Below are 27,919 nucleotides of genomic sequence, written 5' to 3'. Positions count from 1 at the left end.
CAGCCTTAGTCCGACCCCAAACTCAACTTGATTGACCGGCCGACCGTTGCAATAATGCGGGCACATTGTGTGCTTAGTGTGAAGTGAATTATAATGAGTCAGTGGTGCGGATGCTGCGACTATGGATACTGCCTCTTGAATAGCCAGTCAGTTTTAACGCCGCCATGTGGAATTCCACACAATTGGTCATTTCCCCACTTCTTTACAACAGTTTTGCAACTTTTGCAACACAGACGGCGCATCAACAGCAGCTTGGGTAGCCACCGTGTGCTGTTTACATAAATCTCAGGCGGTGGCAATGGCGGCTCGACTCTCAATTTTTATCAAGATGGCTGTAAAAGCGTTTGTATTTGGTCGTGAAGCAGAGGATTCTCCACACAGCCAGTCGCAGAGTCTGTGCGCCCAACTCTATGATGCCTATAACGTTCGCAGTTTGCAGAGAGGAGGCTACACTGCAGTGTGGGGCCGGGCCACACGGACTGCCCACGCGGCAGCTATTTGAGTCAGCGGTGATAAGTGTGAGGTTCGTGCTGTCACTCCCAGTGCGCCCGGAAAACAGTTCAGTTTTTTTTATACAGAGAGTCAAACTCGCAGTTGGTGGCAAACGCCTCATGCATATGCTGAAATGGAGATGCAACTACAAATGAGAGCTATGCGGTGGGTATAATGCACACTCTTTATTTGTTTTCAAAAAAGCGAGGAGACCTTGCTACTGTTAAAGTGTCGTAAGTATTTACCGAGCTGAATACTGCATATCTCGATTGCGCACCCGCATCTGATAGCTTGCTAGGTTCCATATCAAACAGCTGGATAATGTACATCACGTGGGCATCGAATAACATAATAGATCGACATTGGCAGTTAAACAGACTCTTATGCTAAGATTATTTCATATGTTCTTATTTTTGTTCGTTTAGTGGCAGAGGAGAAACCAGTTAATGGCAGAAGATAAATAATTCTAGGAAAATGTTTATGTTTCACATAATCATGCCTTCTTAAGGAGCTCAAACTAGTGCAGCAGCAGTAAGCCAAAACTTCTGAAATAAGCTGCTAATAACGCTGAGACTTATTCTTGGTAGCTCCATCAGCTATTCTTTCCTATGAGCTCTCAGCAGATGTATTAAATTAAGGCTGTCGTACTTTGAACCCATACTTTTCATATTCCCTTGCATGTCAGTATATTTACCATACTTTTGATCACAGTTATAGGTCAGCTTATAGTCGACCATTCTCTTAACTCTCGTTTTTAATTTCTACAGCACGATATGACTGCTGGCTAACCTGTTTACCTGTTGCATTCGCCAGACGCTGAAGCAGACACAACCCGCACAGTCGTCAAAGCTGAGGGCACGGCGAAGCTTTTCAACTTATTCTTTTGTCAAGCTCCAAGTTCAAGGATATTGTGTACATGTCTCGCAAAGTCGTATATGTATGTGTGAACGTAATTCAATCGGCTCTTCTAGAAAATAAAATTTTTAACCCGGCTAGAATTACCAAGACATAATGTAATAGCTCCTGCATTGCATGGTTCTGCCAAGGGCAGATATAGTTTACAGAAAGTGCTATATAAATTATATACATATTTTAAATGATTATGCTATGGCGAATATTTCGATATTTAAAAATTTCTCCTTATTAAAGCCATTGAATTTTAATCCATTCGCAGTTCACTACCTGCCTGTGCCAGACGCAGTCGTAACTTATATTGTTTCGCCCGAGTCTCAAACACTAATTGCTTTTAGTCTGCCTAATATAATTACTGACGACTGTTTCCAAGTGTACCGGACCGACCAATTGATATTTTCCGGGTTTTACCCGGTCATGCAACTCAGAACTTAGAGCTCAGGTAAAAGTGACTTCTTAGAATTTCCATAATTAATTTGCACTTGTTTTCCTTTTGCTTTTCTAAATTGTGCACTTCTAATGACTTCGCGCACCTTTTTTCTGAAACGTTTATAGCTTTCAGTTTGGGACCTCATTTGTGCATGATATGCTACTGATACTGATACATAGGAGATATTCGACCATACTGGTCAACAGTTTTGCGTGCAAAACAATTGGTAGTATAAGTGTTGTGTCATATATGAAATTATATAGTAAATGAGCTAGCAATATTCTCATATGACATTGATGCTTATATTTCAAATTTGTATTATCTAAGCTTAAGCCACATACAAAATAGAATAGAAAAAAAAACTCAAATTTGGCGAGCGTTAAAAGTTGTTTTTTTTTTTTTTTTTTTATAAATTAAAACATATATCACATAAACAGCTCATTCCTGTGTATACAACTAACGGTTATACAAATACTGAGGGACATCAGGTGAGTATTTGAGCGGTAACAATGGCATTGACACGTTTATAATAAGTTACCCATTTTCAGCCGCTATCGTAATGTGCACATGTTTATGCGTGTGACGTCACAGAAGGGGAGTATGTGCTACGTGCAACATAGGCAACAGGCTGTGCAACAGCCTGGCAACGAACGAGCTCACGTGTCTTGACATTATCACAATATATACATATATAGCATCAACCTTAATGTTTTGAGCAGAGGATATCAAAATATTACGAACAAGATTATACTTAAATTTGAGAATATTGCTAATTTCCCAAATTGTAACTAAAGATGTATTAGTTTGATTCATTTCTAATAGTCAAAGAGGCCAATAATCAATTAAAATATTAAAAGAAGACATTTTAATCAATTTATAGTTTTAGTTTTTCTGTAAATCATCTCCAAGCAGTTTACCTCAGAGCACGAAGTATCCAATCAAACAAAGCTGTCCCCCTGCTGCAACTGCAACAAAGTGTTGTAGGAACATTAAACAGGTTGTAACAAACTGTTGTAGCCAACATTAAATAACCTGTAGCAACCTAGTGCAACATGTTTGAAGCGAGCGCTTTTAAAGAAGCATTTTAATATGACCAAGAAAAAAGTAAGCATTTTAATATGATATGAACAATAGTCTCTTAAGAATAATCCATTTAATCTGGTAAATAACTGTACAGATGTGACAAAAGATATATGTATTCAGCAAAATATGTAAACCCGAAAACTGTAGTATTCGCTTCAAATAAAGTATCAGAATGGGGAACACATATCTTGCCTAGAGACAGGATGGCGACAATATCATAATATACACTGAAATGTGTATGTGTTTGTAGTTGCTTATACCCAGCGTCAAGCTTGTGTATTCATACATATGTATGTACACAGGATGGTATGTGTGCGAGGACGGGAGCGACAAACAACACATGTCCGCGTACTGAGACCTTCAGGCGGCGTCAGCTTGACTCTTGCGATTTTTCATGGAAATTGCACAGTCGGCAACCGATGGCACATATGGTGACCATAACCAGAAAAGAAAGTCTACTTATACCTACGACCTTTCAGCATGCAAAATGTGTGCATTTTTTCAAGCGCTCTCAAGCAAGGGACCGCGCCCCGCAGCCTAACAGATTTTCTTTGTTTATAGGCTGATTGCGTGAGAACATTGTTGGGAAATTTTGGTGTCTTTTCGTCTGTTTGGAAAATGGATAAGTTCCATGTGTTAAGTTATTGACTTAGGTTTTCAAACTCATGTAAGTTTACCACGATATGCAAGACGAATCCTAATAGCCAATATCTGGCATATGGCCATATCATAACACAGTATGCCTCAATCAAATAATTAAATATATCAGACAGATTGGAAGCTTATATACGTGTGCATAAATTAGGGACAAGCAGAAGGTTCTCTGAACAACGTGACAGCCTCAAGCCAATTTCGAGGGCGAGATTGCCAATCAAATGCATGCAAACGTCTCGGTGCACAATTAGATACCAAAACTTACGCTATTAATGTCCAAAATTTGCAACCAATAGGTGGGTATAGCACAAACTTGTCTCGTGGAAGCTTGCTTGTCACGCAATATGCTGAAATAACCATATTCTCTTATAAGGCTAAAAGCAAGTTATTTCCCACGCTTTTAGAATGCAGAGCACCTTCAAGCATATTACGAGAGACGAAAGAGAAAGAGAAAAGGAGGCAAATGCTGTGCACTTTTCATTAACGACCTGCCGACTAACCTCCATCCTTTCTTATCGACTACTGTGTGCCTCCGAGTCAGATTTAAATTGCACAAGTAATACAGCAGCAAATGGTTAATATGAAAAACGAGATGGCTTTAGGCTTTGGGCGGCAGCTGCCACTAAACAAGTTTACTCCATGAAACACTCAAATAATTTGCAATGTGGATCTGGATCCGAGCGGTATACAATTCTAGTGCCCTTGCTAAAGTGTCTTATAGTTACCCATCAACAGCAAGTATTTGGTTAAAATAACTATAAAAATATACCTGCTTTCTATATATTTACGATACCTGTTGGTCCGTTCCTTTACTTCCTTATTTCGGCCATTGTCTGTGTCTTTTGTCCCTGTCATAAAATGACAATTGTTCAATTCTATTTTGTTGCAGAGATTGACAGGGATAACACACAAAGAACTACATACAGAAGATATTGGCTGGCGCCATACGCTCAGTAGGGAATCTCAGAAAGAGAAAGAGGAATAGTCTAAAAGGTCAAAGTTACAATGCTACTCGTCTTATGCATATCTTTCCGAATCTCACCAAATTTGGCGCCAAATGAGAAACTGTTTATGTGGCAGACGGCAGAATATCAAGTTAAGCAACCACCAGCAACCAGGCAAAGTGCAATCAAAAATTTAGCAAGCCTGAGCCAGATGCGTCATTGTGGCCGCGCCTCAATGTTGACACATGCCACAAAACGTATATGGCAGTCTGTTGACCAGTCCTTTGCCACTTGTCGTCGAGGCTACAACTGGTTTGAATTCTTAATTTGCGTGCTGGACGAGGCGAGGCTCACACATGTGTACCTTAGCCATTGTATGTCCACTCTTTTTTCTGTATGTAGAGGATGCGCTCTGCTCAGCTGGCCTATGTCCCCTTCAGATCGTGTCAATGGAAAGGTGCATAACAACTGCCCTTGTTAATATGCCGTTGGACACTCGGCATCGCCTTGCCTCAACTAATTGCCGAATGCGGTTAGACTTGTCAGGTGTTTTTAGAGAGGTCGTTCACTAAACCGATACTCTGGCAGTGGATCATCGTAATATACGTTATAAACGGATTACACAACACATATATGCTATTTATTCAAATGGAACTACAAAAAAAAAATTAAACAGAATGGTCATCTACGCCACATACACTTTCTATACATTTATTGGTTCGGTAGAATATATATTTATCCATTAGCCAGGTATATTATAATGAAATATTTGATATTTATTTTTACACAAAACAGCTTAAGCCTTTCACCTAAAAGATAACTGTATTATAAGTAGATATTAGCCCAATTATCGACATTTATTTATTTATTTTTTTTTTTTTTCAACATACTAAGTTTAGTTTGTCAGTTAATGAAATAACAATGCTTCCATTCCACTTTTATGCTTGTTATAAAGACCAGCCTCTTGTTTTTGAACATCTATTTTTTCGGTACTGTACTGTAATCACTGTAATAGCTAAACATAAAATAAGCGCACATCTGACAAAAAAAAACCTTCAATTAGAAACGAGCGCAATACAAAAGCTTTACAGCTGCGCAAATAAAATGTTTCTTGAAATTCGATCATCTACCATTTCCGATTTTACAACTATAAAAAAGTCAATAATCCAACTACTCATATGTAAGGTACCATCGTAAATTCAATTTAGGTCCGAAGTCTCTTTCTTCGCGATTCTCTGATATAGTGTGAGTAAATTACATAGATTACGTTTTCTATGAAAAATTTATTACAAAATAGAGGAAATACCCACGTTAAATAGTATAGTTTGAGAGTCCCCCATCTTCAAAATATTTCGCAGTAGATGAAGAGAAATATTAAAAAGAAAGTGATTTACAAATTATCCGCAATTTCTGTATATAATTCATAAATGTAATCAAAATTTCGCAACGATAATGTTTCTTTGCATTGTTAATGTTATTTTAATTTATTTTTCTGTCAAAAGAATCGTTTATTTAGCAACACGGTCAAGGGTCATTTACTTCTAAAAAAGATAAAATGAACCACATTACAGTTTATTTTAATTTGCATGCGCTTCCGGCAAAACGAATGTAGTTGTACCATAAGTTTTCACTTTCACCCACAGCTGGCAGCAGCTGAAGAGATTTTTTTAAGAAATGGAACACACCGCTCACATTCCCATTTCCTACAAGCTTCAACACGTCCCGATCATCACATTAGGAGCACGAGTGTCAGGGCGACAGTTGTGGTTTTAGTTCGTGGGTGTTGAAGAACTGCTGGGGTGAGTTATACATATGTATGTATATATATAAACATATGATTCTGTTCCGTATAAAATTATATATATGTATATATACTATATCTATATATGTTTATAAATATATATATGCGGAACAGAATCGTTCCTTTTTTATCAACAAGACATCCAGGGAGCTAAATTATTTTCATTAGCATACATCCATTAAGCAACAATAATTTGATGAAAGAATTATTCTAAACTAAGAAGTTAATCGCTACAGCTGGTTGTGTTAGTAATCAAACTATTTGCCTATTTATTTGTATGCATTCCTATGATTTTATACCAACTTATATCATTTTTTAATTATCCCATATTCCATATTTATAATAAGCTCCCGAAACCGAAATTGTGATAACGTTAATGTATTCGTAAACAATTTACATTACAAATTAATTGTCTCTTAATCTGTTTTAATGTGGTGCGAAAATATATAGTCGTCACGAATTTGTCGCGACTGCCTTGCTGCACAGCTTTTCTCTGCCGCTTCTTGTCTGCTGATGTGGTCGTCGACAAATTATGACAAACTGTGAGCAATAATTTTCCTCATATACACATACTCACAGACCGTGAGGGCTGTAGAGCTCCCACATTTTTTTATGCGCTTTTTTTACCCAGGGTTGCGCCTTATTGACCGTTAACGCTGAAGCGATTGGACTTTATCCATAAATTGTCACATCTTAAGTACCTGAAATGTACGTTTTTATTTTAAATCTACTTGTTCTTAACAAAAACAATTGAGGCGAGTTATTGGTAAATATAAAATCAATATGAATATCTCACAGAATAATTCGATTTTCTTAATGGAATGGTTGATATTAATAAGTTGTGTGTAATGTATTCTACGTTCGCAATCTAATAAAAGATATCCAAAACTAAATGGCGATGCCTGAAAGTTTTGAAAACAAAAATGTTAAATTATATTTTTCACACATTTTTCTAAAGCGCCAAATATATAATTATACATTTAAATCATATTACACCACAGTCTGGCAAACCATTCGAATCGCCCAGCCACCACAATTTATCGGTGAGCTATCGGGTAGCTCACTCTCAGCTCGATTGTTTTTTCATTTACTTTCAACCCATTGTTTGATTTTAATAGCTGGCGAAGTTTTTGCTATTCCTGTCTTTGTGAAAAAGTTTGCAAAAATGTCAACTGCCCAAAGGTCATTTGTGCAGAAAATGTCAAAGTAAGTTAAAACTGTGGACATAAGCGTCACTTTTAACAACCGCACCCTTTTAATTCAATGGACGGAATATTTAGTGGATGCGGGTGCCATTTACAGAGCCATATTCATATGTACCTTTTTTTTACAGACAACCGGCGGCTGATGTCCGCAAAAACATAAGTGTGCATATGCAATCTAAGACTACCAGCTGCACATCGATGTGCTCATCGACAGTAAGATTTCTAAATTTTGAAATTGTTTTTATGCAACATACTAAAAGTTACAAATATTTAGCTGTCCCTTACCGAACCGCTTGATTATGAGGAATTTCTTATTCAACACATGAACATTATTAACCGAGATCCGTTAAAACATATTTTGGATTTTCCACAAGGAGATGTATCAATCAAAACCATACCAAGAAAGATTCGCACAATAGATCACATTATACCTAATGAGAATATGTAAGCTTAAGAGCATTAAGTGAAATTTAGTATATAACTAATGTGTTTCAGATCTGAATTACCAAAACATGTACAGGAGAGCATTCGCTGTTACACACGTCCTTGGAAAGTTGTAGAATATGCACACCGCCATTACTCAAGTTCGTCTTGTGCACGTGAACGTATTGATCGCGACACTACTAGCCCTTCGGCGTACCAGCAAGAGTTTGAGATTGACAAGGATTTTTCGTCATTTGATGAATCATTCACCGACAAAAGCGAAAGTTGCACGCCTAGTTCTAGACAGTCTATAGCTAGTTTAGCTTCAGTTAGCTCTTGTACCGATACGCTAACTCCTCGTAGTTCTTGGGCTAGTTTTGATTTGCGGCGCTCAGTTAATGATCCTCTTATTCCAAATTTATTGGATAATGTTCCGCCAGATCAGATAGATCAATTGAATGAAATGCGTCGTCAAGAAGATCGTCAAGGAGTTTTTTTTTCTCTCTATCCAGAAATTGAAAGTGAAGAAGCTATTGAGCGCAGATTACAAGCAGAGCTGCCAGTAGAGCATATAGGTCATCGCATACTCGTAAAGTGCCTTCAGCTCAGATTGGAACTAGAAGTGGAACCTATATTCGCATCAATGGCCATTTATGATGCCAAAGAGCGTCAAAAAGTATCTGAAAACTTTTACTTTGATATGAATTCGGACAGTCTAAAACTTATGCTGTCAACCCATGTGCGTTGTGCAGATGTTAGCACACAAAGTCGTTCGGCTATATTTGAAATTTCTTATCCAAGTAATGATTTATTTCTTGTTATAAGGCTTGAAAAAGTACTCCAAGGTGACATAAATAATTCTGTAGAACCATATCTGAAAGAAGACAAGGAAAAATATAGAGAGAAAGTTAAATCTAATGCCATGGATTATTGTGAGCGCCTTGGAAAATATAGAATGCCTTTTGCATGGACGGCTATATACTTGACTAATGTTTTTAACGGCGATAACTTTGAGAACAAGGATTCTTGCGCTGGCGATAGAGATTCGTCTAACAGCGGAGGTAATGCCGTTTTAGGTTCTGCCGCAAGCTCAAACAGCTTAGATCGAAAGTCTTCTACTAGCAGTTTTGATCAGCTTCGCAGAAAAGCTAATGATATGAGCGGTACTCTCACAAGACGTGGTTCATTAGAGCGCAAAGAAAAACGTCGGTCATGGTCTCCAGATGATTTCGCCAATGTTGTTGAAAATTTTCGTCCTATTACCTTAACAGTGCCTAATTTCTTTAAACAAGAGCCTGATAAAATGAAAGATGACGACTTATACAAAATCTTACCGGAACTTAAGCGGCCTAGTACGGTTATGAAAAAATATAAATGTATTCCGGGCTCTATAAAATTGGAAATATCCCCATGTGTTGAAGATGTTACAAATGCGTTAACGCCAGAATTGGCTAAAATCGAACCGCACAGTGGAGATAACACCCGTCCAACTAAAGAAATATTGGAGTTTCCGTTGCTTCCAATTTATAATCCGTACTATAGCTATCGTAATTTGCTATTTGTGTCTCCCAAAGAGCTAAATTTTTCATCACGTGCAGGCTCCGCACGTAACATTGCCATTCGCATTCAGCTAATGTCAGGTGAGACGATGATTGTCGAAAAAAAAAAGTATGTTATACTAATTAATTATTTGCAGGAGAGACTCAAGCTGATGCAGTCAATGCCATTTTCGGAAAATCGTCATGCCCAGAATACGCAACGGATGTATTTACTTGCGTTAATTACCATAACAAGTGCCCCTCATTCTATGACGAGATTAAGATTGCCCTTCCTGCTTCTATCAAAGAGCACCATCATTTATTGTTTACTATCTACCATGTGTCATGCCAAAAAAAACCACACGAGTTACAACTTCCGGTGGAAACTCCCATAGGGTACACTTGGTTACCACTTCTTGAAGATGGAAAACTAAGAGTTGGCGAATTCAACCTACCTGTCATGGTTGAAGCACCCCCAAAAAATTATTCTTTTATACCACCAAATGTTCATCTTCCTGGTATAAAATGGCTCGACAACCATCGCGCAGTATTTTCAATTAATATTGCCGCTGTCACTTCAGTTCACACATTGGATGCGCATCTTGATAGATTCTTTTTAATATGTGAATACTTAGACACCCGAAATATACCTTCGCATATAGGTGAAGGTAATATGGAAGCTGAACTAAAAAAGTGCTTGCTAGATATTGAGCATGCCAATCGAGAATCTCTTGTAAAGCATTTGCCCCTTGTATTAGATAAACTTATTGAATTACTAGTTACTACACATAAAGTAGGCGGACAGACTTTGTGCTTAAGCTCGACAGTGTTTGAAGTGCTTTGTTTGGTTTCAGCACATTTGTCAATACTAAGCGATGTAGACCAGTATGGACGTCAGAGTTTGTTTTCCACTTATGTCCAGTTTCAGTGCAAAATACCACACCCGTTAATGACAAAACGGCACACAGCACGACATCCTGCAAATGAATTCTTATCAAAAGAATCATATGACATTTATGATGCTTTAAGCACTGATACTACAGGTATGTAATCTATTAGTTACATCAAATATAAGATTTAACTTTACTGTATTTTAGATTTACAAAGTGAAGCACAGTTAGAATCCGACATGACTATTCGGTTGCTTCACGAAGAGCTTGCTCTGCAGTATACATTGTCTAGTGGAAAAGCCGCTGATTTGGCCATGACTAATTCGTGGTTTCTTTTTGAGCTTATTGTGAAATCTATGATTGAGCACTTGGACAATTCGGGTACCTTAAATGCTCCACGGAAACACCGATTCCCACAGCAATTTAATGACGACATTGCTACGCTAGTGGATATTGTAACTAACAAAGTTATGGAATACCACAGCACAGACCCAAGATTAGCTCAGTCATTAAACGCTAGCTTAAGCTTTTTAATTTTTGACCTATTGAGCATTATGGATCGTGGATTTGTCTTTGGCCTTATTCAAATATACTCGAAGCGGATAATATCAACAAGCGCTTCTGGACCTGAGTTAATGAATTACAAAATTGACTTTCATCGAATTGTGTGTAGTCATGAGCATTTTGTAGCGTTAAATTTTCCCTTCGGCACTTCCTACACTACATTCTCAGCGCCTTGCAGCCCAACTCCCAGCACTACATCCAGTACTAGTCAGACTTCATATGTACGTATCATCATATCATAGTATATACTTTATTAATTATCATACGATTTAAAAATTTAATTATTTCGTAGGGGTCCATTGAGCGTTCCTTGCACGCTGATCTTAGTTCTGAATTTCGCCAACAACATTTTCTCGTCGGCATTGTATTAAGTGATTTGGCTACTATAATGGAAATCCCCAATCCCCAACTGCATGGAAAAGCAATCAACTGCATTCGTAATCTGTTAACTTCACATGATTCACGATACGATGCAGAAGTACGCTCGCGAGTAGCTTCACTTTATATACCTCTGCTCTCGATTGTTATGGATACTTTTTCGCAACTTCATCAGTATCCGTCAGATGCTCAAGATCATGATCGCCTCCAGCAAATGGGACAACTTGAAGACTATCAAGGACCTCATCAGACTATAGCCAAAGCTACTATAAGCCCAGAAGTAGCATATGCTATTTCTGGTAGTCGTGTATACTCTTACATGACAGAGCCATCGAAAAGCAAAGTTCCCTTAAACGCGGAGAATACCCGTCATTTGTTGGCATGTTTCCTTTGGGTACTTAAAAATTTGGAACGCACTGTGCTCTATCGATGGCTACTTGGCTTAAGCCCGCATCGCGTTCACCAAATGTTACAAGTACTAAACACATGCTTAAAAGCTTTCGAGTACTCCGGTCAAAAGAGATTGCCCTCATTAAAACGAACTAATACTCATAGTTTTCGGAAATCAGCGCCAACTGACGTTAAAGACAAGCTGGAAGAATGTATTCGAGGAACAAACTCAGCACGTTATGATTTGATTAATCGTCGCAAAGATCGCAATTCTACTGAGAAACTTCGTTGGCGCAAGGATCACATGCCATATCGTTCACAGTATTGTGAATCTGCAAACAAAAATGAAACAGAGCTTGAAATGAGTCACTTTATTGAAGGTTCACTTTCTACTGAAATCGCACTTATCATACTAGATTCCTTAGAAATTATAGTGCACGTGGCTACCAATCTTCATCACAACCTTCTGGGGACAGTACTAAAAGTTCTATTGCATAGTTTATCCCGCAATCAATCGACATTGGCATTGCAAAATTTGTTTGCTTCTCAAAGAGCCTTGATCTTTAAATTTCCGAATCTACTGTTTGATGAAGAAACCGATATATGCGCGGACCTATGCCTATTACTCTTAAAACATTGCGCATCACAACTTCCAGGAATTCGTTCACAGGCAGCTGCATCATTGTACTTGCTGATGAGACAAAACTTTGAAATTGGAAATGTAAGTCTACTTAACTCATATTTTACTCTACTAACTCTCATATTCTATATTAAATAAGAGTATAAGCGAAAAATTAGAGTAGTGTTTGCGTGTGACTATATTTCTGTACATATTTTTTTTTATTTCAGAATTTCGCACGTGTGAAAATGCAGGTAACTATGTCACTAAGCTCCTTGGTTGGTACGAGCGCTTCTTTTAGCGAACAGTCTCTTCGTCGTGCGTTGAAAACAGTCTTAGTTTATGCTGAATCCGATACAGACTTACAGGAAACTTCTTTCCCAGAGCAAGTGCAAGATTTATTATTCAATCTGCATATGATCCTCTCCGATACAGTAAAAATGAAAGAGTATCAAGAGGACCCAGAAATGTTACTCGACCTAATGAATCGCATAGCAAAAGGATATCAAAACAATCCAGATTTGCGGCTTACATGGCTGGAAAATATGGCTAAAAAGCATCGTGAACGTGCCAACCACACAGAAGCGGCAATGTGTTATATACATGGGGCTGCATTAGTTTCGGAATATCTGAGTATGCTAGAATCGCAAACCCATTTGCCTATTGGCGCAGTAAGTTTTCAACGCATATCACCAAATACCTTTATGGAATCTGCGGTGTCGGACGATGTTCTTAGTCCAGGCGAAGATGGAATCTGTCTGGGCAATCACTTCACTGAGACCGGATTAAAGGCATTGCTCGAAGAGGCATCCAATTCTTTTCAAGTCGCAGGCATGTATGAAGCTATGAACGAAGTTTATAAAATATTACTTCCTATATGTGAGGCGAACCGGGAGTTTCACAAGCTTGGAAAAATTCATGGCAAACTGCAAGAAGCTTTTAATCGAATTGCACAGTTACATGTAAGTTGAACATTTAAAATTGACTAACTTAAAAGTTATGCTTATTATTCTTTAATTTTGTATTTACAAAAAAAAAAAAAACATTATTCAGTCCAATCACCTGATAATCTTACATGATCGAAATATAGATAGACTTAATATAGTATATGCTGATCAAATTATAGATACAATTAAAAATACCTATATTTAGGGCAAGCGAGTATTTGGAACTTACTTTCGTGTTGGCTTCTATGGAGCAAAGTTTGGAGATCTGGATCAACAAGAATTCATTTACAAAGAACCAACATTAACAAAGTTGCCAGAAATATTTAGTCGACTTCAGGTACTAGAATGATGTTATGAAAAAATATTGTTTTTTTTTTTTTTAACAATATACTCCTTAGAACTTTTATACGGAAAGGTTTGGTCCGGATTCTGTGCATATTATTAAGGACTCCAATAATTTCGACCCAAATACATTAGATCCGGAAAAGGCGTATATACAAATAACTTATGTTGAACCATTCTTCGAAACCTATGAAATGCGTCATCGTGAAACTTACTTTGAACGAAATTTTAATATAAGTAAGCGATTATTAAGAATGAGCATGTATATATGCCATGTAGAGTTGAACGTAATCCAATGTATATATATATATATATTTTTTTTTTATTAGAACGATTTATATTTTCAACGCCGTTCACTAAAAGCGGAAAAGCTCATGGAGAATTACATGAGCAATGTAAGCGAAAAACAATATTAACAACTGCAAACCACTTCCCTTACGTTAAAACTCGTATCCAAGTAATTAATAGAACTCAATTTCAATTGGAGCCGATTGAAGTTGCCATAGGTTTGTAATAAATCTGTTTTAATAGTTTTATCCAATATTTTTCCATTGACCCAATTCAAAATCTGTTCAATTAATGTATGAAGCAAAATCAGTATAATGGAAATATATTTTGTAAACAAATATTTCAAGATATTTATCAAAATAGCTATAAATAAATATAAATATAATTAAAATGTTTCGATAATTTATAAAATAATAGAAGACATCCAAAAGAAGACATTGGAATTAGCTGCAGCTACAAATCAGGAGCCGGCCGACCCAAAAATATTACAAATGGTCTTACAGGGTTGCATCGGGACTACTGTTAATCAGGGACCTATGGAAATGGCTAGCGTATTTCTGTCAAATTTATCTGACGGAACGACTATACCAACAAAGCATCAAAATAAATTACGGTTGTGCTTTCGCGAATTTTCAAAACGATGCGCTGATGCCTTGAAAAAAAATAGAAATCTAATATTATCCGACCAAAAAGATTATCAGCGAGAGTTAGAACGTAATTATGAGCGCTTCGTGGAACGACTGATGCCGCTTATCACACTTTCATCAGCACAAACACAAGGAGTTGTAAAGTAAGTTCGCATTAACTGACAAAAAAAAGGAATAATAAATAATTAATCATAACGTTTTACTGTTTGCAGAGCTAATGCGTTCCAAAACAAGAGCACACCACTTAAATGGTAAATTATACGATTCAAACTAGTGTCCATCAATGACAACGCCCATTTAATCTTTAATTCTTACTATTATTTCACACATTTTTTACATGCCTAGTGTGTCGGATTATTTTAAGTAAGTGTAATGTGTAGAATATCTGAACAAAAATTGAAAAACTATTTTATACAATTCTTATACAGTATTTTTATAATATGTAAAATATATATTTTCTAATATATATATCTTATGCCACTCAAAATCATATTATCAATTTAGTTCTCCTGAGAAAAATTCGTATTATAATAACTAAATATTTTTCTAATAAAATAAATATATTTAATAACTTTTGACAATACATTTCATATATTTTGTTTTATTAAATATTGGTTAAAAATACCTGTACATTTTAGAATAACTAGAAAACTAGCCTAGGCTAATTGCTTCTACTATCTATATTAAATCTATGTATTATTAATTAAATCCATTTTTATAATCAACAAATTTACAGATTAGACAAGGTATATTTGTGGGCGATAATTGCAGCAATTAGAAAATAATCACATTTTTTATTTACCTCATTCAAAATTATAAGATTTTCTTTTTAAGCCATTGAAAAAAGTATCTCTATCATGTATTAAGTCCCAGTGTCCAAAATCAAATAGGGTATTTGTTTGAATAAATGGCCCTATATTTCTATCAGCATTGCTCACTATTCGTTTCCACTCGCTCATATCATCATTTGGATTGGTGGGATTTCCTTCTTGGTGCAACGGTTTCAACATAAAATGCAAATCCTGTAATTGTCTCAAAAAGCGCACTGTAAAGAGAGCGAAATAAAAGATGTTTACGATATAGATATATTTTTAACATTTTAGACAATTTAAGAAAAAAATACCCGATGGTAATATCTATAGTTAAATTTACATTATAATACGGTAATAAAAATAGTTAAGTTATACTTACTATGTTCATCTTCGAAATTTAAAAGTCGCGCATGAGATTGCCACCAATTACATAGTAGAGATAAATAATGTTTTGTTGTTTCTTCAGAGTCTCGGAAAAGGCAGGAGAGGTAATATTCACGAAAGATAAGCGTAAATAGATGCAGAGCAATCTGTGAGACTTTTCCAACTTGTGAAATATCTGAATAATCACATTTTATATATATTGACGTTATTACAACTCTTACACATTCATACCTAATTTATTATCTTGGTTCATCCACTGATACATCATTTGATAAACGATCGTAACAACGCTTAGGCAAAGTTTTACATAGCACTCACAACGGATTTCTTGCAGTGTTTCTTTCGTAGGGGCTAAAGAAATTGTTGATACGTTTGTTGCTTCGAGCGATGACATATACAAATTAGCGGCTTTATTATTACTAGGAGTTGCATCAGAATTCATACTGACAACTTTCGACAATGTGTCGTCATTATCCTTCTCATCATCAGTATATGATGGAAGTGAAAGCATTCTTAGTATAAATTCAGGTGTAGCTATAAAGCATTGGTAAACGAAGCGCACGTGATTCTCACACACCGATAACAAAAGTTTGAAACGGCTGGGTTGAAAAGCCAAATCGCTATAAAAGCTTAACTCAAGCAATCCTGCATACACCTGTATTAAGCAAGAGCTCGGACCAAAACGGTACAGCGAACGCACCCGATCTGACACGAAGCAGTTGCTAGGGCAGTTTACACACATTCTTGCCATTAGTTGACTTTTTTGTGTGCACAATAGCATACACGCGCTGAGCTTATGAAAAACCCATTGACTTGGACGAGTGAACACTAGTTGTTTTAGTAAATGGAAAAGAAGGTCATTCTCAGATTCGGACGTTGAATCTTTTACTGAATTCATATAACTCAATAAACTGTGAAGAAGCGAAGACGTGGCTTCAAGAACACCTAAGTGTTCGACAACCTCAAAGGAGTAACTCAAATTAGTAATCGCTTCGCTCAATATTTTTAAAATCCAGTGTTTATCATACTTTCTTGTTAGCAACATGTGTGAAATGATGCTTTGATTTTGACATATTAACGCCAATGTTCCAATATAGCGGCGTAATAGGACTCCTCGTTCCATATCATATAAAGCAGTAGGTTGAATCAACGAACACCGCATCTCTGTACTTTGACCAGGGTGTGTGATAAACTGCCGATAGGGATACAGCGTACAGGTTTGTGGTAATTCTAAGTTCTGGGTATAAAACCAAAATTCTGTAAAGATCCTGCCTGCAGAAGCAAATATACGGTTTATTACAGCTTTAACATTTGCACACTCAGAGTGCATTTGCGAGTAATTAAGAACTAATTGTTCTAGCTCCATTTCAAAGAAAGTCCGTTGCTTTTTTTGCGCGCGTTTCTCTTTAGTGTACTCATACATATATCCTTTGGGTTTTGAGGAACTTTGTTTTGCAAAGTGGCTTTCAATACATAAATTTTCAATACGGAGCAACCTTCGATTCACGTCATAATCTACTCCTTTGAAAGTGTTACGTTCGTTCGATTTTGCATTCCTAATTTTAAGTTCCCTAAATTCTACGGTTGTAAAATTTAATTCTGTATCTTTAGCTCTTATTTGCTTGAATGCATTAGCTATTTTTTCATTACACTCATTTTTCTCATCCTCCGCCTTCGTTAGTCTATCGACCTTGCTAGCTTGGAGCAGCTTGCGCGCTTGTCGGAGTTCGTTGCGTAGTAGACCAACCTTTTGGAATGTAAAATATGTAAAAGGACTTCAACAATATTATACATACTCACCTCGCCTTCCTTAGTACTAGCCTGATTGTTACTATCTGCTAAGTCTCTCTGCAATTTGGCATTTTCCTTTTTGAGTAAATCAACACGTTCCATTAAAAATTTTAGTTGTCGTTCCTGTGCTAATTGACGCCTTGTTTCTGTTGCCCGGCTTGTAGAAGCATCGACCACTTTGTCCATATCGGCTACCTCAACATGTGTTTTTTTGCCACATTCAGTATCAGGTAAAAACACATTGGTTTCATCTGTCCCAAATATTTCTTCGATGGTTAAATTTGAAGAGAGACGGCTTCTAAGCATCTCATCATTGAATAATTCTTGTGTGCTTGTAGTGACATGCAGAGCTTGAGCAGCAAATTTTTTAAAGGTGAATTCGTTCTGCGTGCTTGGTTGAGCATCAGTTTTACGCTGATTTTCCTCTGCTTTTTGGGTAGCTAACAAAACGTCATCGTCGTCATCACTCGTCCAGAATTCTACAATATTTGTGGTTTCGCTGGTCCGGCCCCGATTTATGCTAATGTCTAATTTAAGTTTTTTTGCAGCTCCGAATTTATCAATTGGAACAATCCGCTTAGCCATTTTTAAATGTATTTTAGATATGAACGTGTTCTGTTATATTATTTTGTTTCCAGTGTCAACTAGCTGGTCCATGTAATTATACAAGTTATTTGATGCCGAATAGATTTATTTTATTAATAATAATAACTGGTATACGAACATACGTATTTATTAACAAAATTATTGTTATTTTCTACCTGCCTGCGAATAAAGCAACATTGCACTTTAAACAAAATTAATTATTACATATATGTTACCAAATGGAGACGATTTTATATTTGCTTTAATTTTGTTTACGATGAGCAGCAGCTGCTAAGAACATTAACGATATGTGGATGAACAAATGAGTGGATGAACTGAATCACAATATAAGTGAACTGCCTCATTTTAAACGCAAATTATTATAGACACCTACAGATCTTCTCTAATTAATTTATGTTTAACTACAAAATAAATATAAGCGATACGTTGTATACGATAGAAATGTGAAAACAAATTATTAATTACTTTGGTAAATACATTTGCGTCTTGTAGTCCGATAGTCAATTATCTGGTTTTCCATCCCTAATTGCAATCGATTGGCCTTTTACGATGTCGATACAGTTAAAAGAAAATTCGGTATGAACGCGTCGTGTAATTTTTTCAAAGAGCCGAATAAAAAAAAACCCGTACTCACCTTGTTAAACTAGTGCTTAATAGACCAATATAAATAAATATAAACATTGGCTTAACTTGGCTAACTGAGCAATTGCAAATATTTTTTGAGTCAGTTCGCAAGCGCACAGACTCAAGGGGAAAAATATATGAAAGCAGGAACTCTTCGGTTGTCACCGCGCAACTGCAATTGTATTAGTGATACCGACGATAACACAGGCGCAATATTGAGTAAAACAAAACATACATTCCTGTACATTCAGTATTTATGCAAACATTGTGATTTAAGAAAGTACGTTTACATATTTGTGCATTTCTATATCTATGACTCAGCCGAGGTGAACGTTGGTGTGTATGTATGCATAGGCCTCTCCCACACAAGCACACTCTGATAATTTTTGTGAATATTGCGTATGTTTTCTATTTTAATAAAAACATCCAACATATTTTCATCTACTTGTAAGTAATTTTTGAATTCCTTATCTTTTGCCTTTGTTTTATATGTTCAGTATATTGGCAATACATGTGTATATATATATATTTTTTTGCAACGAATGCTAATAAATTTTCGGGCGTCGCCTAACAAATGGCAACACAAACAAGAGTGCTGTGTATTTAAATGCGTGATGACTTACTGTCACGCACGCATACTATTCAAAATGACCAGTAGTAATCTAATGATTTTGGTTTCGTATGTATATGTGTATATGTATATGTTATTCAAAGAAGTCTTCATTCGTTCATTGTGCTGAAGAGTGGGTTCATTAACATATTTTTATTGAATCATTGTTTAAGTCATTCACTTACAGTGGTAAAAGTATGCTTAAGACCTATCTAATCTCCCAAATTCTTTTCTATATATTTCATATATACAATATATATTATATTTTATATAAAATTCATAGTTTTTTTTCTGTTAATGATTGTGTTAACAATTGTATGCATTAAAGTAATTTTTTACTCCTACATAAAATATCCCGCGCTCATTTTATAGCTGAGTACAACTTGTTTAACAAGTTAGGTAAGTCGAGGTCATATTTCGATCTGTGGTAACATTTTCTTTTTCCATTTGGAATGAACGTTTTCCAATCATATTTGTCCCATGCTCTCGGTTTCTTACATTGCTTGAGCAAATTCGTATATAAATAGCATAATTATTAATTAGGAAAATATATATATTATATGTATCTTTTACAGGCTTGCGAATTGACAAAAATAAGTTCAAAAACAAAAAATAAAATTATGTTGAAGTTTATACGTGGAAAGGGTCAACAGCCAACAGCTGAACGACAACGACTGCAGAAGGAGCTCTTTGCATATCGTAAGGTATGTATTTACATACATTTTTCCCATGTAGCTTCAGGACTACATAATTTTAAATGTGTATAAAAAAAAACCAAATAAAAATTTACTAGAGTCACAGTAAGCAAATTGAGTATTAGAGCGAAACTTGTACATATTAATGTAATTAGTAGTGTACTTTAAATAATTTATTATTTTTGCATCTAACACTTGACATCAATGGCCACAGACGACAGTTATAAAGCGAATAATACCTTCATATTTGTACGGTAGAAATAATTAATATTTAATAAAAAATTGGTGATAACGATGACCTAAATTGTACATAATTTATATACGAAAATATCGAGAATGCACGTGCCATTCAATGTCGCCAGTATCATCCATCCAGTCAAAGTTGGTTACGACGTTTAATTCAGTGACATCACCCAGAGTGCGTCACCTTGAATGTAACTGTTTTGTAGTACTATTTAAGCACCAAGAACAAATACCTAACGTACACATTTGTACATAAAAGTGTACCATTAATATCGACACATATTTATACTTTTCAGTTTTTGACAACTAGCACAATTATGAGTAACACTAACAGTTTACCATTTATATTATATTTGTATTTATTATGTGATCTTTCAGTTATCTCGAAATTTATTCCCTATTTTATGATATTAATTTAGGAAATACATAATAAAAAGTTCAATTTGTATATGGTATGAGAAATAGTAGTAATGCTTAATGTGAAAATTTTCATAGTCTGTGCTACGAATTTTCAATTTTCAGATGTGTATATATAAGATATAACTAAAAATATGCCTCAAATATATAGAAGCCAACAAAATATTTAAAAATAAAATTTAAATATTTATATACATATACGGAACTTATATGCATTTATTGTCATCAACCCAAAATAAAAATGTTATGTTCCTAACGTAGTATGGCAAAAAATACATACCACCCAAAGTAAACGCTACATTAAAGATAAGATAAAGTTGGTTGTTTTATGTACAGCCCGAGGAAATGGGTCGGTCAGAGAATTATAAAGTACTCTACATAAATGGGGAAATATATTGGGTGTATCTTGTGGGTACTGATAGGCGCAGTATTTCTAGCTGATAAGATTTCAAAATACAGTCACTACGATTGTGTAAAATGCTGCACCTGTAATGAGGCCAAAGACTAGTAAACCTTCTTTACCTATGTATGCCCTGTCAAAATAAAAATTGTTAACTAAAGTATATGGACTTTATTCACTGCTAAATACTGTGATTAACGCTATACACTGTGTTAACGTAAGTGCTCGTAAAATGGTTTAAAAATTAAGCCTTTACTTTTTTCTGTATCGGAGTAGTGCAAAGGTAATTAATTAATAAGTTGATTTTATTTCTAATTTGCACAGCTTGTTCATTGTCTATATATGCATAGAAAGAATTCAGGGTGCACGAAGCTTAGTACAAGATGATTTATATTATTAACTATGAAGTAAAATATTTCATTTTTTTTTGTGGTTAAGTTTATTTTTCTTGTCTGATTGTTAGTAATATTCTTATCCATATGAGTGACTAAGAATATTAACTGACCTAAATTATAAAGAACGACCGCTCTGATAACGACTACTACGTTCCAAGGGCTACAAAATGTAATCGTAAACTTTTTATTTAAAAAATATATATCAATGGAATGATAAATTGACAAAAAACTCTAAATTACGCGCTCAAATCAAATAATTTTTTAATTACGTTTAGAGTCATCGCCACTCCTGCAGTCAGTTAACTTAATCTAATAGTTGACAAAATGTTTTCAATTTTATGAGTTTTTTATGCTGTAAGTTTCTGCTTACATTTTATTTATGTATTTATTTATTTATTATTATTATTTTTTTTTTTTTCAATTACAGACCGTTCAACATGGCTTTCCGCATAAACCCTCTGCTTTGGCGTACGATCCGGTTTCAAAGCTTATGGCTATTGGAACACAGACTGGAGCTCTCAAAGTATTCGGTCGACCCGGTGTAGAGCTATATGCACAACATACCGTGGTCAATAACTCAGCATCTGAACTAAACGTTCAACTACTTGAGTGGGTTTATGGCACTGGGCGTGTTCTCTCGTTAACTGCAGCAAATCAACTTATATTGTGGGAGCCCGTGGGAACGACGCTAGTGCCAATTAAAACTCTTCCCTTCGACGGAAAATTAAAAAAAGTATCTTCATTATGCTGCTCACTTAACAAAGATCTTGTGTGGATCGGAACCGAAGGAGGCAACATATATCAGTTCGACTTAAAATCGTTTACTATACGTGAACCTGTCATTTATCATGATGTGGTGTTGGAACAAGTACCATCAACTTACAAACTCAATCCAGGTGCTATAGAATCAATACGCCAACTGCCAAACGCACTTAACAAACTACTCATTGCCTACAATCGCGGACTTTGTGTATTATGGGACCTGGAACAGTCGGCTGTTGAACGCGCTTACATTGCGCCCGGTCATGGTCAAAGTGTCGGTTTGTTTATCAACTCGACTGGTACAGAATTCAATTGGTACCATGCAGATGGCTCTTATGCCAGTTGGGTCATAGCCAGTGGAGAACCACCCAAAAATGTAAACTATGTTCCTTATGGTCCAGACCCATGCAAGAGCATAAATAGGCTTTATAGAGGCAAGAGAGGGTAGGTTGAAGAGTTTGTTTGCTTTTTTTTTTAACTTTTTTTACAGTTTGATTTTTATATTACCTATTTAAAACAATACTTTTTCTTTGTAATTTAGAGCTAATGATGTAATCATTTTTTCTGGAGGCATGCCGCGCTCAGCTTATGGTGATCATAACTGCGTTTCAGTACACGGCAGCGACGGGAAAAAGGTCTGCCTTGATTTTACGTCCAAAGTCATTGACTTCTTCGTAACATATAAGGAAAATAGTGATGACCTACAAGTGCTTGTTGTATTGCTTGAGGAAGAGTTGTGCGCGTATGATCTCACTGATGCTAAAGTTCCAGCAGTCAAAGCGCCTTATCTGCACTCGGTGCATGCTTCAGCCGTGACTTGTAATTATCTAGCCTCACAAGTCTCACAAGCTGTGTATAAACGCATTTTACTCGCTGGAGATGAACAAGACATTGACTATAGCAGCATTGACTGGCCCGTAACAGGTGGTGTACTACCAGATGAACTCGTAGACTCTTCTGACGAATCAATGCAAGAATACGAGATCCTTTTAACTGGTCACGAAGACGGTTCCGTTAAGTTCTGGGATTGTTCTGGAGTGCTTCTTAAACCGATATATAATTTTAAGACAGCAAATATTTTTGGTCATGAAAATCACGACGATGCAGCTGTAATTGAAGGCAATGAACAGATTGATGAAGGAGAACCACCATTTCGCAAATCGGGTCTATTTGATCCATATTCAGACGATCCTCGCTTAGCAGTAAAAAAAATTGCTTTGTGCCCCAAAACAGGTCAATTGATAGTAGGGGGCACAGCAGGACAAATTATTATAGCTGATTTTAACGGTGATACTGCGGAGCGTGGTGTATTAAACTTCAGCTCTATGAACTTGGTTAGTGATCGTGATGGTTTTGTATGGAAAGGCCACGATCAGTTGAACGTCCGTCCCAATTTATTAGCTGAAGATGCTGAGCCAATAAGTGAAAATGGCGTCAGCATAACCGGCGTGTTGCAAGTACTTCCACCAGCAAGCATTACAAGCCTAGCGTTAGAAGCTAACTGGGGATTGGTATCCGGAGGCACTGCGCATGGTTTGGTGTTATTTGATTTCAAAAACTTTGTACCGGTGTTTCACCGTTGCACATTAAATCCAAACGATTTAACTGGTGCCGGCGAACAACTCTCGCGTCGCAAATCCTTTAAGAAATCACTTCGCGAATCGTTTCGTAAATTGCGTAAAGGAAGATCAACTCGTAATAATCCCACCAATCATGTGCCAACTACAGTAAGTACTTACGATTACATTGTTATAAAGAGATAAACAATAACATTATTATAGTTGGAAGCGCGTCCTGTTGAAAGACAAATTGAAGCGCGCTGTGCTGACGATGGGATGGGGTCTATGGTGCGTTGCCTACTCTTCGCTAAAACCTATATAACGAATGGTATGTATGGTAGAAATGTCGGATATCAGGAATAATTTTTTTTTTTTTTTCAGTTAATATAACATCTCCAACTTTGTGGTCTGCCACAAACGCCAGCACTGTTTCGGTATTCCTTTTACATTTACCACCAGCACAAACTGCAGCCACCGCTGGACCACCTGCTAGTGGCAATGCAACACCACAGACACCGCGTCGAATATCTGCACAGCTAGCCAAGGAAATTCAGTTAAAGCATAGAGCACCGGTCATAGGCATTTCCATATTTGACCAAATGGGATCCCCTGTTGACCAGTTTAATTATGGGGAAAATGGTACCCCACCCCATCGTGTTCTTATTGCTTCAGAGGAACAGTTTAAGGTTTTTTCGTTACCCCAGTTGAAGCCTATTAACAAATACAAGTTGACGGCTAACGAAGGAGCCCGTATACGCCGCATACACTTTGGCTCATTTAGCTGTCGTGTTTCTCATGAACTTTTGCAAAGCATAAATGGTACCAGTCCAACGAAATCTGCGAGATCTCACGATGGTGGGGATGGAGTAGCAAATACAAGTCTAGGCTCAGCTGCGTGCGATAGTGAAATTTATCATGAGATGGCATTAATGTGTTTAACTAACATGGGCGACATCATGGTATTATCAGTGCCAGAATTAAAGCGCCAATTAAATGCAGCTGCAGTAAGACGTGAGGACATCAAGTTAGTTGAGAATCTATTATACTGTACATATTGATTTTATTCCTTTACTAAATTTTCTTTACAGTGGTATTTCGTCGCTATGTTTTACAAATAGCGGCGAGGCGTTGTATATGATGTCTTCTTCAGAGTTGCAACGAATAGCTTTATCTACCTTCCGAGTTGTACAACCCACAGGCGCAGTTGAGGTCCAACCCATCGAGAACGATGACAACGAGTCTACAATTCAAACTAACGAAGAAGATAATAGCGATAAAGATGTCGATTCAAACGATGATAGTGCTGGAAACAATGCCCATACAAACATACCTGAACCACCAATTGCTAAACAACGTGCTAAGGCGCTTGAGCTAAGCTTAGAAAATAACAGTCTTCCGCTTACTAACGGTTTGAATATCAGCAATTCGCCCAATCGCGCCAACGAAACAATCACCAGTTCTATCGGTGACATTACAGTCGACTCTGTGCGGGATCATTTGAATACCACTACAACAACTCTCTGTTCCACAACTACAGAAGAAACTGTCGGTAAGTAAAACATACGTAAAATTAGTTTGAGCATTAACTTCACAAATAATTCCACTGTCTTGGTGCTCCATGTTGTTAGTGACTCATTTACCGTGTTCATCCTTTTCTAATATTCTATTTGTTATTGTAAATTTAAAATGAAAACTTACTTATTTACCTCTGTTTTTAGGTTAATGGCAGTAAAAATCGCACACATAGTAGACAATAAATTAGCGATATTAGTTTTAAGGGCACATGATAGTTACCCGTTTTTGCATGACTATGTAAAATTTATTATATTTTAAATATTTTCTCTAAGTATTTGATTAATAATATTTAAAATAATTTGATAGGTCGTCTGTCAGTGCTTAGCACACAAACCAACCAGACCACAACAAATGTCAATATAAAGGATATGCCTAATATAAATATACCAAATTTACTAGATTTGGCTTCCAAAGGGTACGTATAACACCTTTAATTTTGTTTCAATATCTTACTGTTTTTATTTTTTAGCAATACCACAGAAACAAGCACTAGCTCTGTCGTCATAAAGTCGGTTATAACAAGCATATCACATGAAAAGACCAACGGGGAAAATGAAACTTTGAAGACTAAAACTACAACACACGAGGAAAGCGAATTTTAGACAAGATCATAAAAAAGTTTTTTCTTAAAAATTACGCAATTTTTAGCACTTAAATAAGTGCGTACATTATTTTCAATAATTTATAATATAAAATTCATCTACCTAAACTGTTATGTTAATGCATCCGTCACTGCTAGACTTTAACGATTTTACTTGACACTCCGTATTTTATAAAATGTAAACAAAAATCAATTTTCTTTTTCTACATTTTAAAGTTTAAATATATTTACTATATAAGTTAATAAGCAGATCAAATCCTAATATATGTACACCTTTCATTTTTTTTTTACTATTTGACGAAATTCACGACTACTAAAAATGTTTATTAAATTTAGTAAGTTACATTACCACATTACTATTAAAAAATATTTTCATATTTATATACTGACGGAAAGTACAATTAAAAACACCTTTGCCTTATGTAATGAAATATATCATTACATGTTTTATAAAGTATTAAAAAAGAAAAGTATACATTAAAATACTTATGTACAATTGATCAATATCTTATTCAAAATTTTATGTATCAATATTTTAAAAATGTTCAACTGTTACAAAATATACATCAAATTTTATAAATGAAATTTTTCAAGAAGTTTTCATTTTATATTATACTAATCATCAGTCCTCTGTTAAAAATACCGCAATATACTTATTGACAACTTTCATGTAAGCTCAATAATAATTTGTTTGTTATTTGCATATGATAATAATTAGTCACGCTATTTCAATACTTCTTCCATCGAGCGTCGTAAATTTGAATTTTTTTAGAAATGACTGAACGTAACGGAAATATTTATTATTTGATTATTGGATGATATATTTTTTGGTTCTCAGATTTTCAGAGCCACAGAAGCTTGAAATAGATACTTTTTTGGATGTGAGTACCATCTTGGGGCTATGCCGTAGACTCCCTATTTTAAATATAGATTTGTGCGCAGTTTACAGAATTTCGGTAATTGTTATTTGTTGATGTTGCTGCCTTCACTTTCGTTTGTGCCTTGCTTTGTGCAGTTGGCTGTTGTTTTTGTAATTGCTGCTGTTGCTGCTTGGGCGTCGGCAGTAGTTGTTCATATGGCCAAATGATTGTCACCTGTAGCATTGTGCCGCGTCAATCGGTTTATGCTCTCGACCCACACTTTCTGACTAAATATCCCCAAGTTTCAGTATTTCGTGGAAGCTGCTATTTTCATCGGCTTCAGTTCTATCTCCAATATATTCAATATTATTAATATTTATGAAAGCTCTGCCAGTGGCGCAGCTGCTGTAGAACCAATCAATAGCAGTTTTAGCTGCTCAACTTTACTTTTACGTTACTTTATATCTGAATATTGCCACTGGTATTTCCACAATGGCACTGTGTGTTTAATGTCGTCGAATTGGATGCGCAGGCCATTGCCGATAGCACCTGATGCCTGTGTGCTATATTATTTCACTGCTGGATGCTTTTCAAGTTCAACTAGCAGTGGAATAATGTTGCTTATAATTGGCAAAAACTTTCTTTAATGAAATTTTTCTGTTGTTGTTGCCGCCCTTATCTGTGTAGCCTAGTCGCAAATTCGCTAGTAAATTTCGGCGTGTCCAATTGTGACGAAAAGGGCAGAAATACCGCTAATTAGTCACGATCCGCCTGCAACTGATACGTGTGAGATTCGTCATTATCCTGATTGAAATGCTGAACTAGCTGACGATATGCAGCTAACTTAGTGCACCATTGGCAATATCTCTGGCACATTGGGCAGATAAAATGGAGTAGACCTATTTTTCAGGCCATCCAGATTGCCCTCATTGTTGACATTGTCATAATTGATCATCATAAATTTATGAAATATTTATTGGAACTGGCGCCATCTGTTGACGAAAGACCAGCATCAACGGCAGCACTAGCAACTGCACT

The 27,919-nt window shown here is 36.1% G+C and overlaps 3 protein-coding genes across 7 annotated transcripts; 2 read left to right on the top strand and 1 right to left on the bottom strand.

Moving 5' to 3' along the window:
- The first annotated feature begins 7,398 nt into the window (after nt 1-7,398).
- Nucleotides 7,399-15,132, top strand: LOC6575542 (dedicator of cytokinesis protein 6). 2 transcript variants are annotated; one of them, XM_015164677.3, is made up of 14 exons: nt 7,399-7,522; nt 7,650-7,734; nt 7,796-7,965; nt 8,017-9,584; nt 9,641-10,525; nt 10,580-11,157; nt 11,229-12,425; nt 12,554-13,285; nt 13,476-13,607; nt 13,669-13,849; nt 13,942-14,118; nt 14,318-14,690; nt 14,760-14,798; nt 14,893-15,132. In XM_015164677.3, exons 1-14 carry the CDS (start codon nt 7,482-7,484, stop codon nt 14,912-14,914), a joined length of 6,180 nt encoding a protein of 2,059 aa, XP_015020163.1. In that variant the 5' UTR covers nt 7,399-7,481; the 3' UTR covers nt 14,915-15,132. The 2 variants fall into 2 exon arrangements, with proteins under 2 accessions (XP_015020163.1, XP_002001553.1); XM_002001517.4 differs by having other exon boundaries at nt 14,760-15,132.
- LOC6575546 (ATR-interacting protein mus304) lies at nt 15,129-18,535 on the bottom strand. Of its 2 annotated transcripts, XM_002001516.4 has the most exons (5): nt 18,296-18,535; nt 17,544-18,182; nt 15,975-17,490; nt 15,739-15,918; nt 15,129-15,592 (listed from the first exon to the last, which is right to left on the bottom strand). In XM_002001516.4, exons 2-5 carry the CDS (start codon nt 18,117-18,119, stop codon nt 15,351-15,353), a joined length of 2,514 nt encoding a protein of 837 aa, XP_002001552.1. In that variant the 5' UTR covers nt 18,120-18,182; nt 18,296-18,535; the 3' UTR covers nt 15,129-15,350. The 2 variants fall into 2 exon arrangements, with proteins under 2 accessions (XP_002001552.1, XP_032585125.1); XM_032729234.2 differs by having other exon boundaries at nt 17,544-18,535.
- Nucleotides 18,536-18,686: 151 nt separating this feature from the next.
- LOC6575545 (lethal(2) giant larvae protein) lies at nt 18,687-26,606 on the top strand. 3 transcript variants are annotated; one of them, XM_032729233.2, is made up of 9 exons: nt 18,687-19,044; nt 19,950-20,078; nt 21,952-22,730; nt 22,828-24,013; nt 24,068-24,173; nt 24,227-24,869; nt 24,934-25,394; nt 25,727-25,835; nt 25,890-26,606. In XM_032729233.2, the coding sequence occupies exons 2-9, from the start codon at nt 19,995-19,997 to the stop codon at nt 26,020-26,022; spliced, it is 3,501 nt and encodes a 1,166-aa protein (XP_032585124.1). In that variant the 5' UTR covers nt 18,687-19,044; nt 19,950-19,994; the 3' UTR covers nt 26,023-26,606. The 3 variants fall into 3 exon arrangements, with proteins under 3 accessions (XP_032585124.1, XP_002001551.1, XP_015020162.1); XM_002001515.4 differs by having other exon boundaries at nt 18,687-19,211; XM_015164676.3 differs by lacking the exons at nt 18,687-19,044; nt 25,727-25,835; nt 25,890-26,606 and adding an exon at nt 25,564-25,668.
- Nucleotides 26,607-27,919: the final 1,313 nt, after the last annotated feature.

Source organism: Drosophila mojavensis, unplaced genomic scaffold (genome assembly GCF_018153725.1).
Source record: "Drosophila mojavensis isolate 15081-1352.22 unplaced genomic scaffold, ASM1815372v1 contig_36, whole genome shotgun sequence".
Lineage (NCBI taxonomy): Eukaryota > Metazoa > Arthropoda > Insecta > Diptera > Drosophilidae > Drosophila > Drosophila mojavensis.
Note: the sequence above shows the minus strand (reverse complement) of the source record. Positions and strands in the feature narration are given on the sequence as shown.

Coding starts and splice junctions, on each gene's coding strand:
- LOC6575542 (XM_015164677.3), top strand. CDS start 7,482: ATGTCAACTGCCCAAAGGTCATTTGTGCAGAAAATGTCAAA. Junction 7,966..8,016: donor ATTATACCTAATGAGAATAT/GTAAGCTTAAGA, acceptor AATGTGTTTCAG/ATCTGAATTACCAAAACATG. Junction 13,286..13,475: donor ATCGAATTGCACAGTTACAT/GTAAGTTGAACA, acceptor ACCTATATTTAG/GGCAAGCGAGTATTTGGAAC.
- LOC6575546 (XM_032729234.2), bottom strand. CDS start 18,119: ATGGCTAAGCGGATTGTTCCAATTGATAAATTCGGAGCTGCAAAAAAA. Junction 17,491..17,543: donor CTAGTACTAAGGAAGGCGAG/GTGAGTATGTAT, acceptor ACATTCCAAAAG/GTTGGTCTACTACGCAACGA. Junction 15,593..15,738: donor AAATTTCGAAGATGAACATA/GTAAGTATAACT, acceptor CTCTCTTTACAG/TGCGCTTTTTGAGACAATTA.
- LOC6575545 (XM_032729233.2), top strand. CDS start 19,995: ATGTTGAAGTTTATACGTGGAAAGGGTCAACAGCCAACAGCTGAACGA. Junction 24,870..24,933: donor GTAAGACGTGAGGACATCAA/GTTAGTTGAGAA, acceptor TTTTCTTTACAG/TGGTATTTCGTCGCTATGTT. Junction 25,836..25,889: donor CTAGATTTGGCTTCCAAAGG/GTACGTATAACA, acceptor TTTATTTTTTAG/CAATACCACAGAAACAAGCA.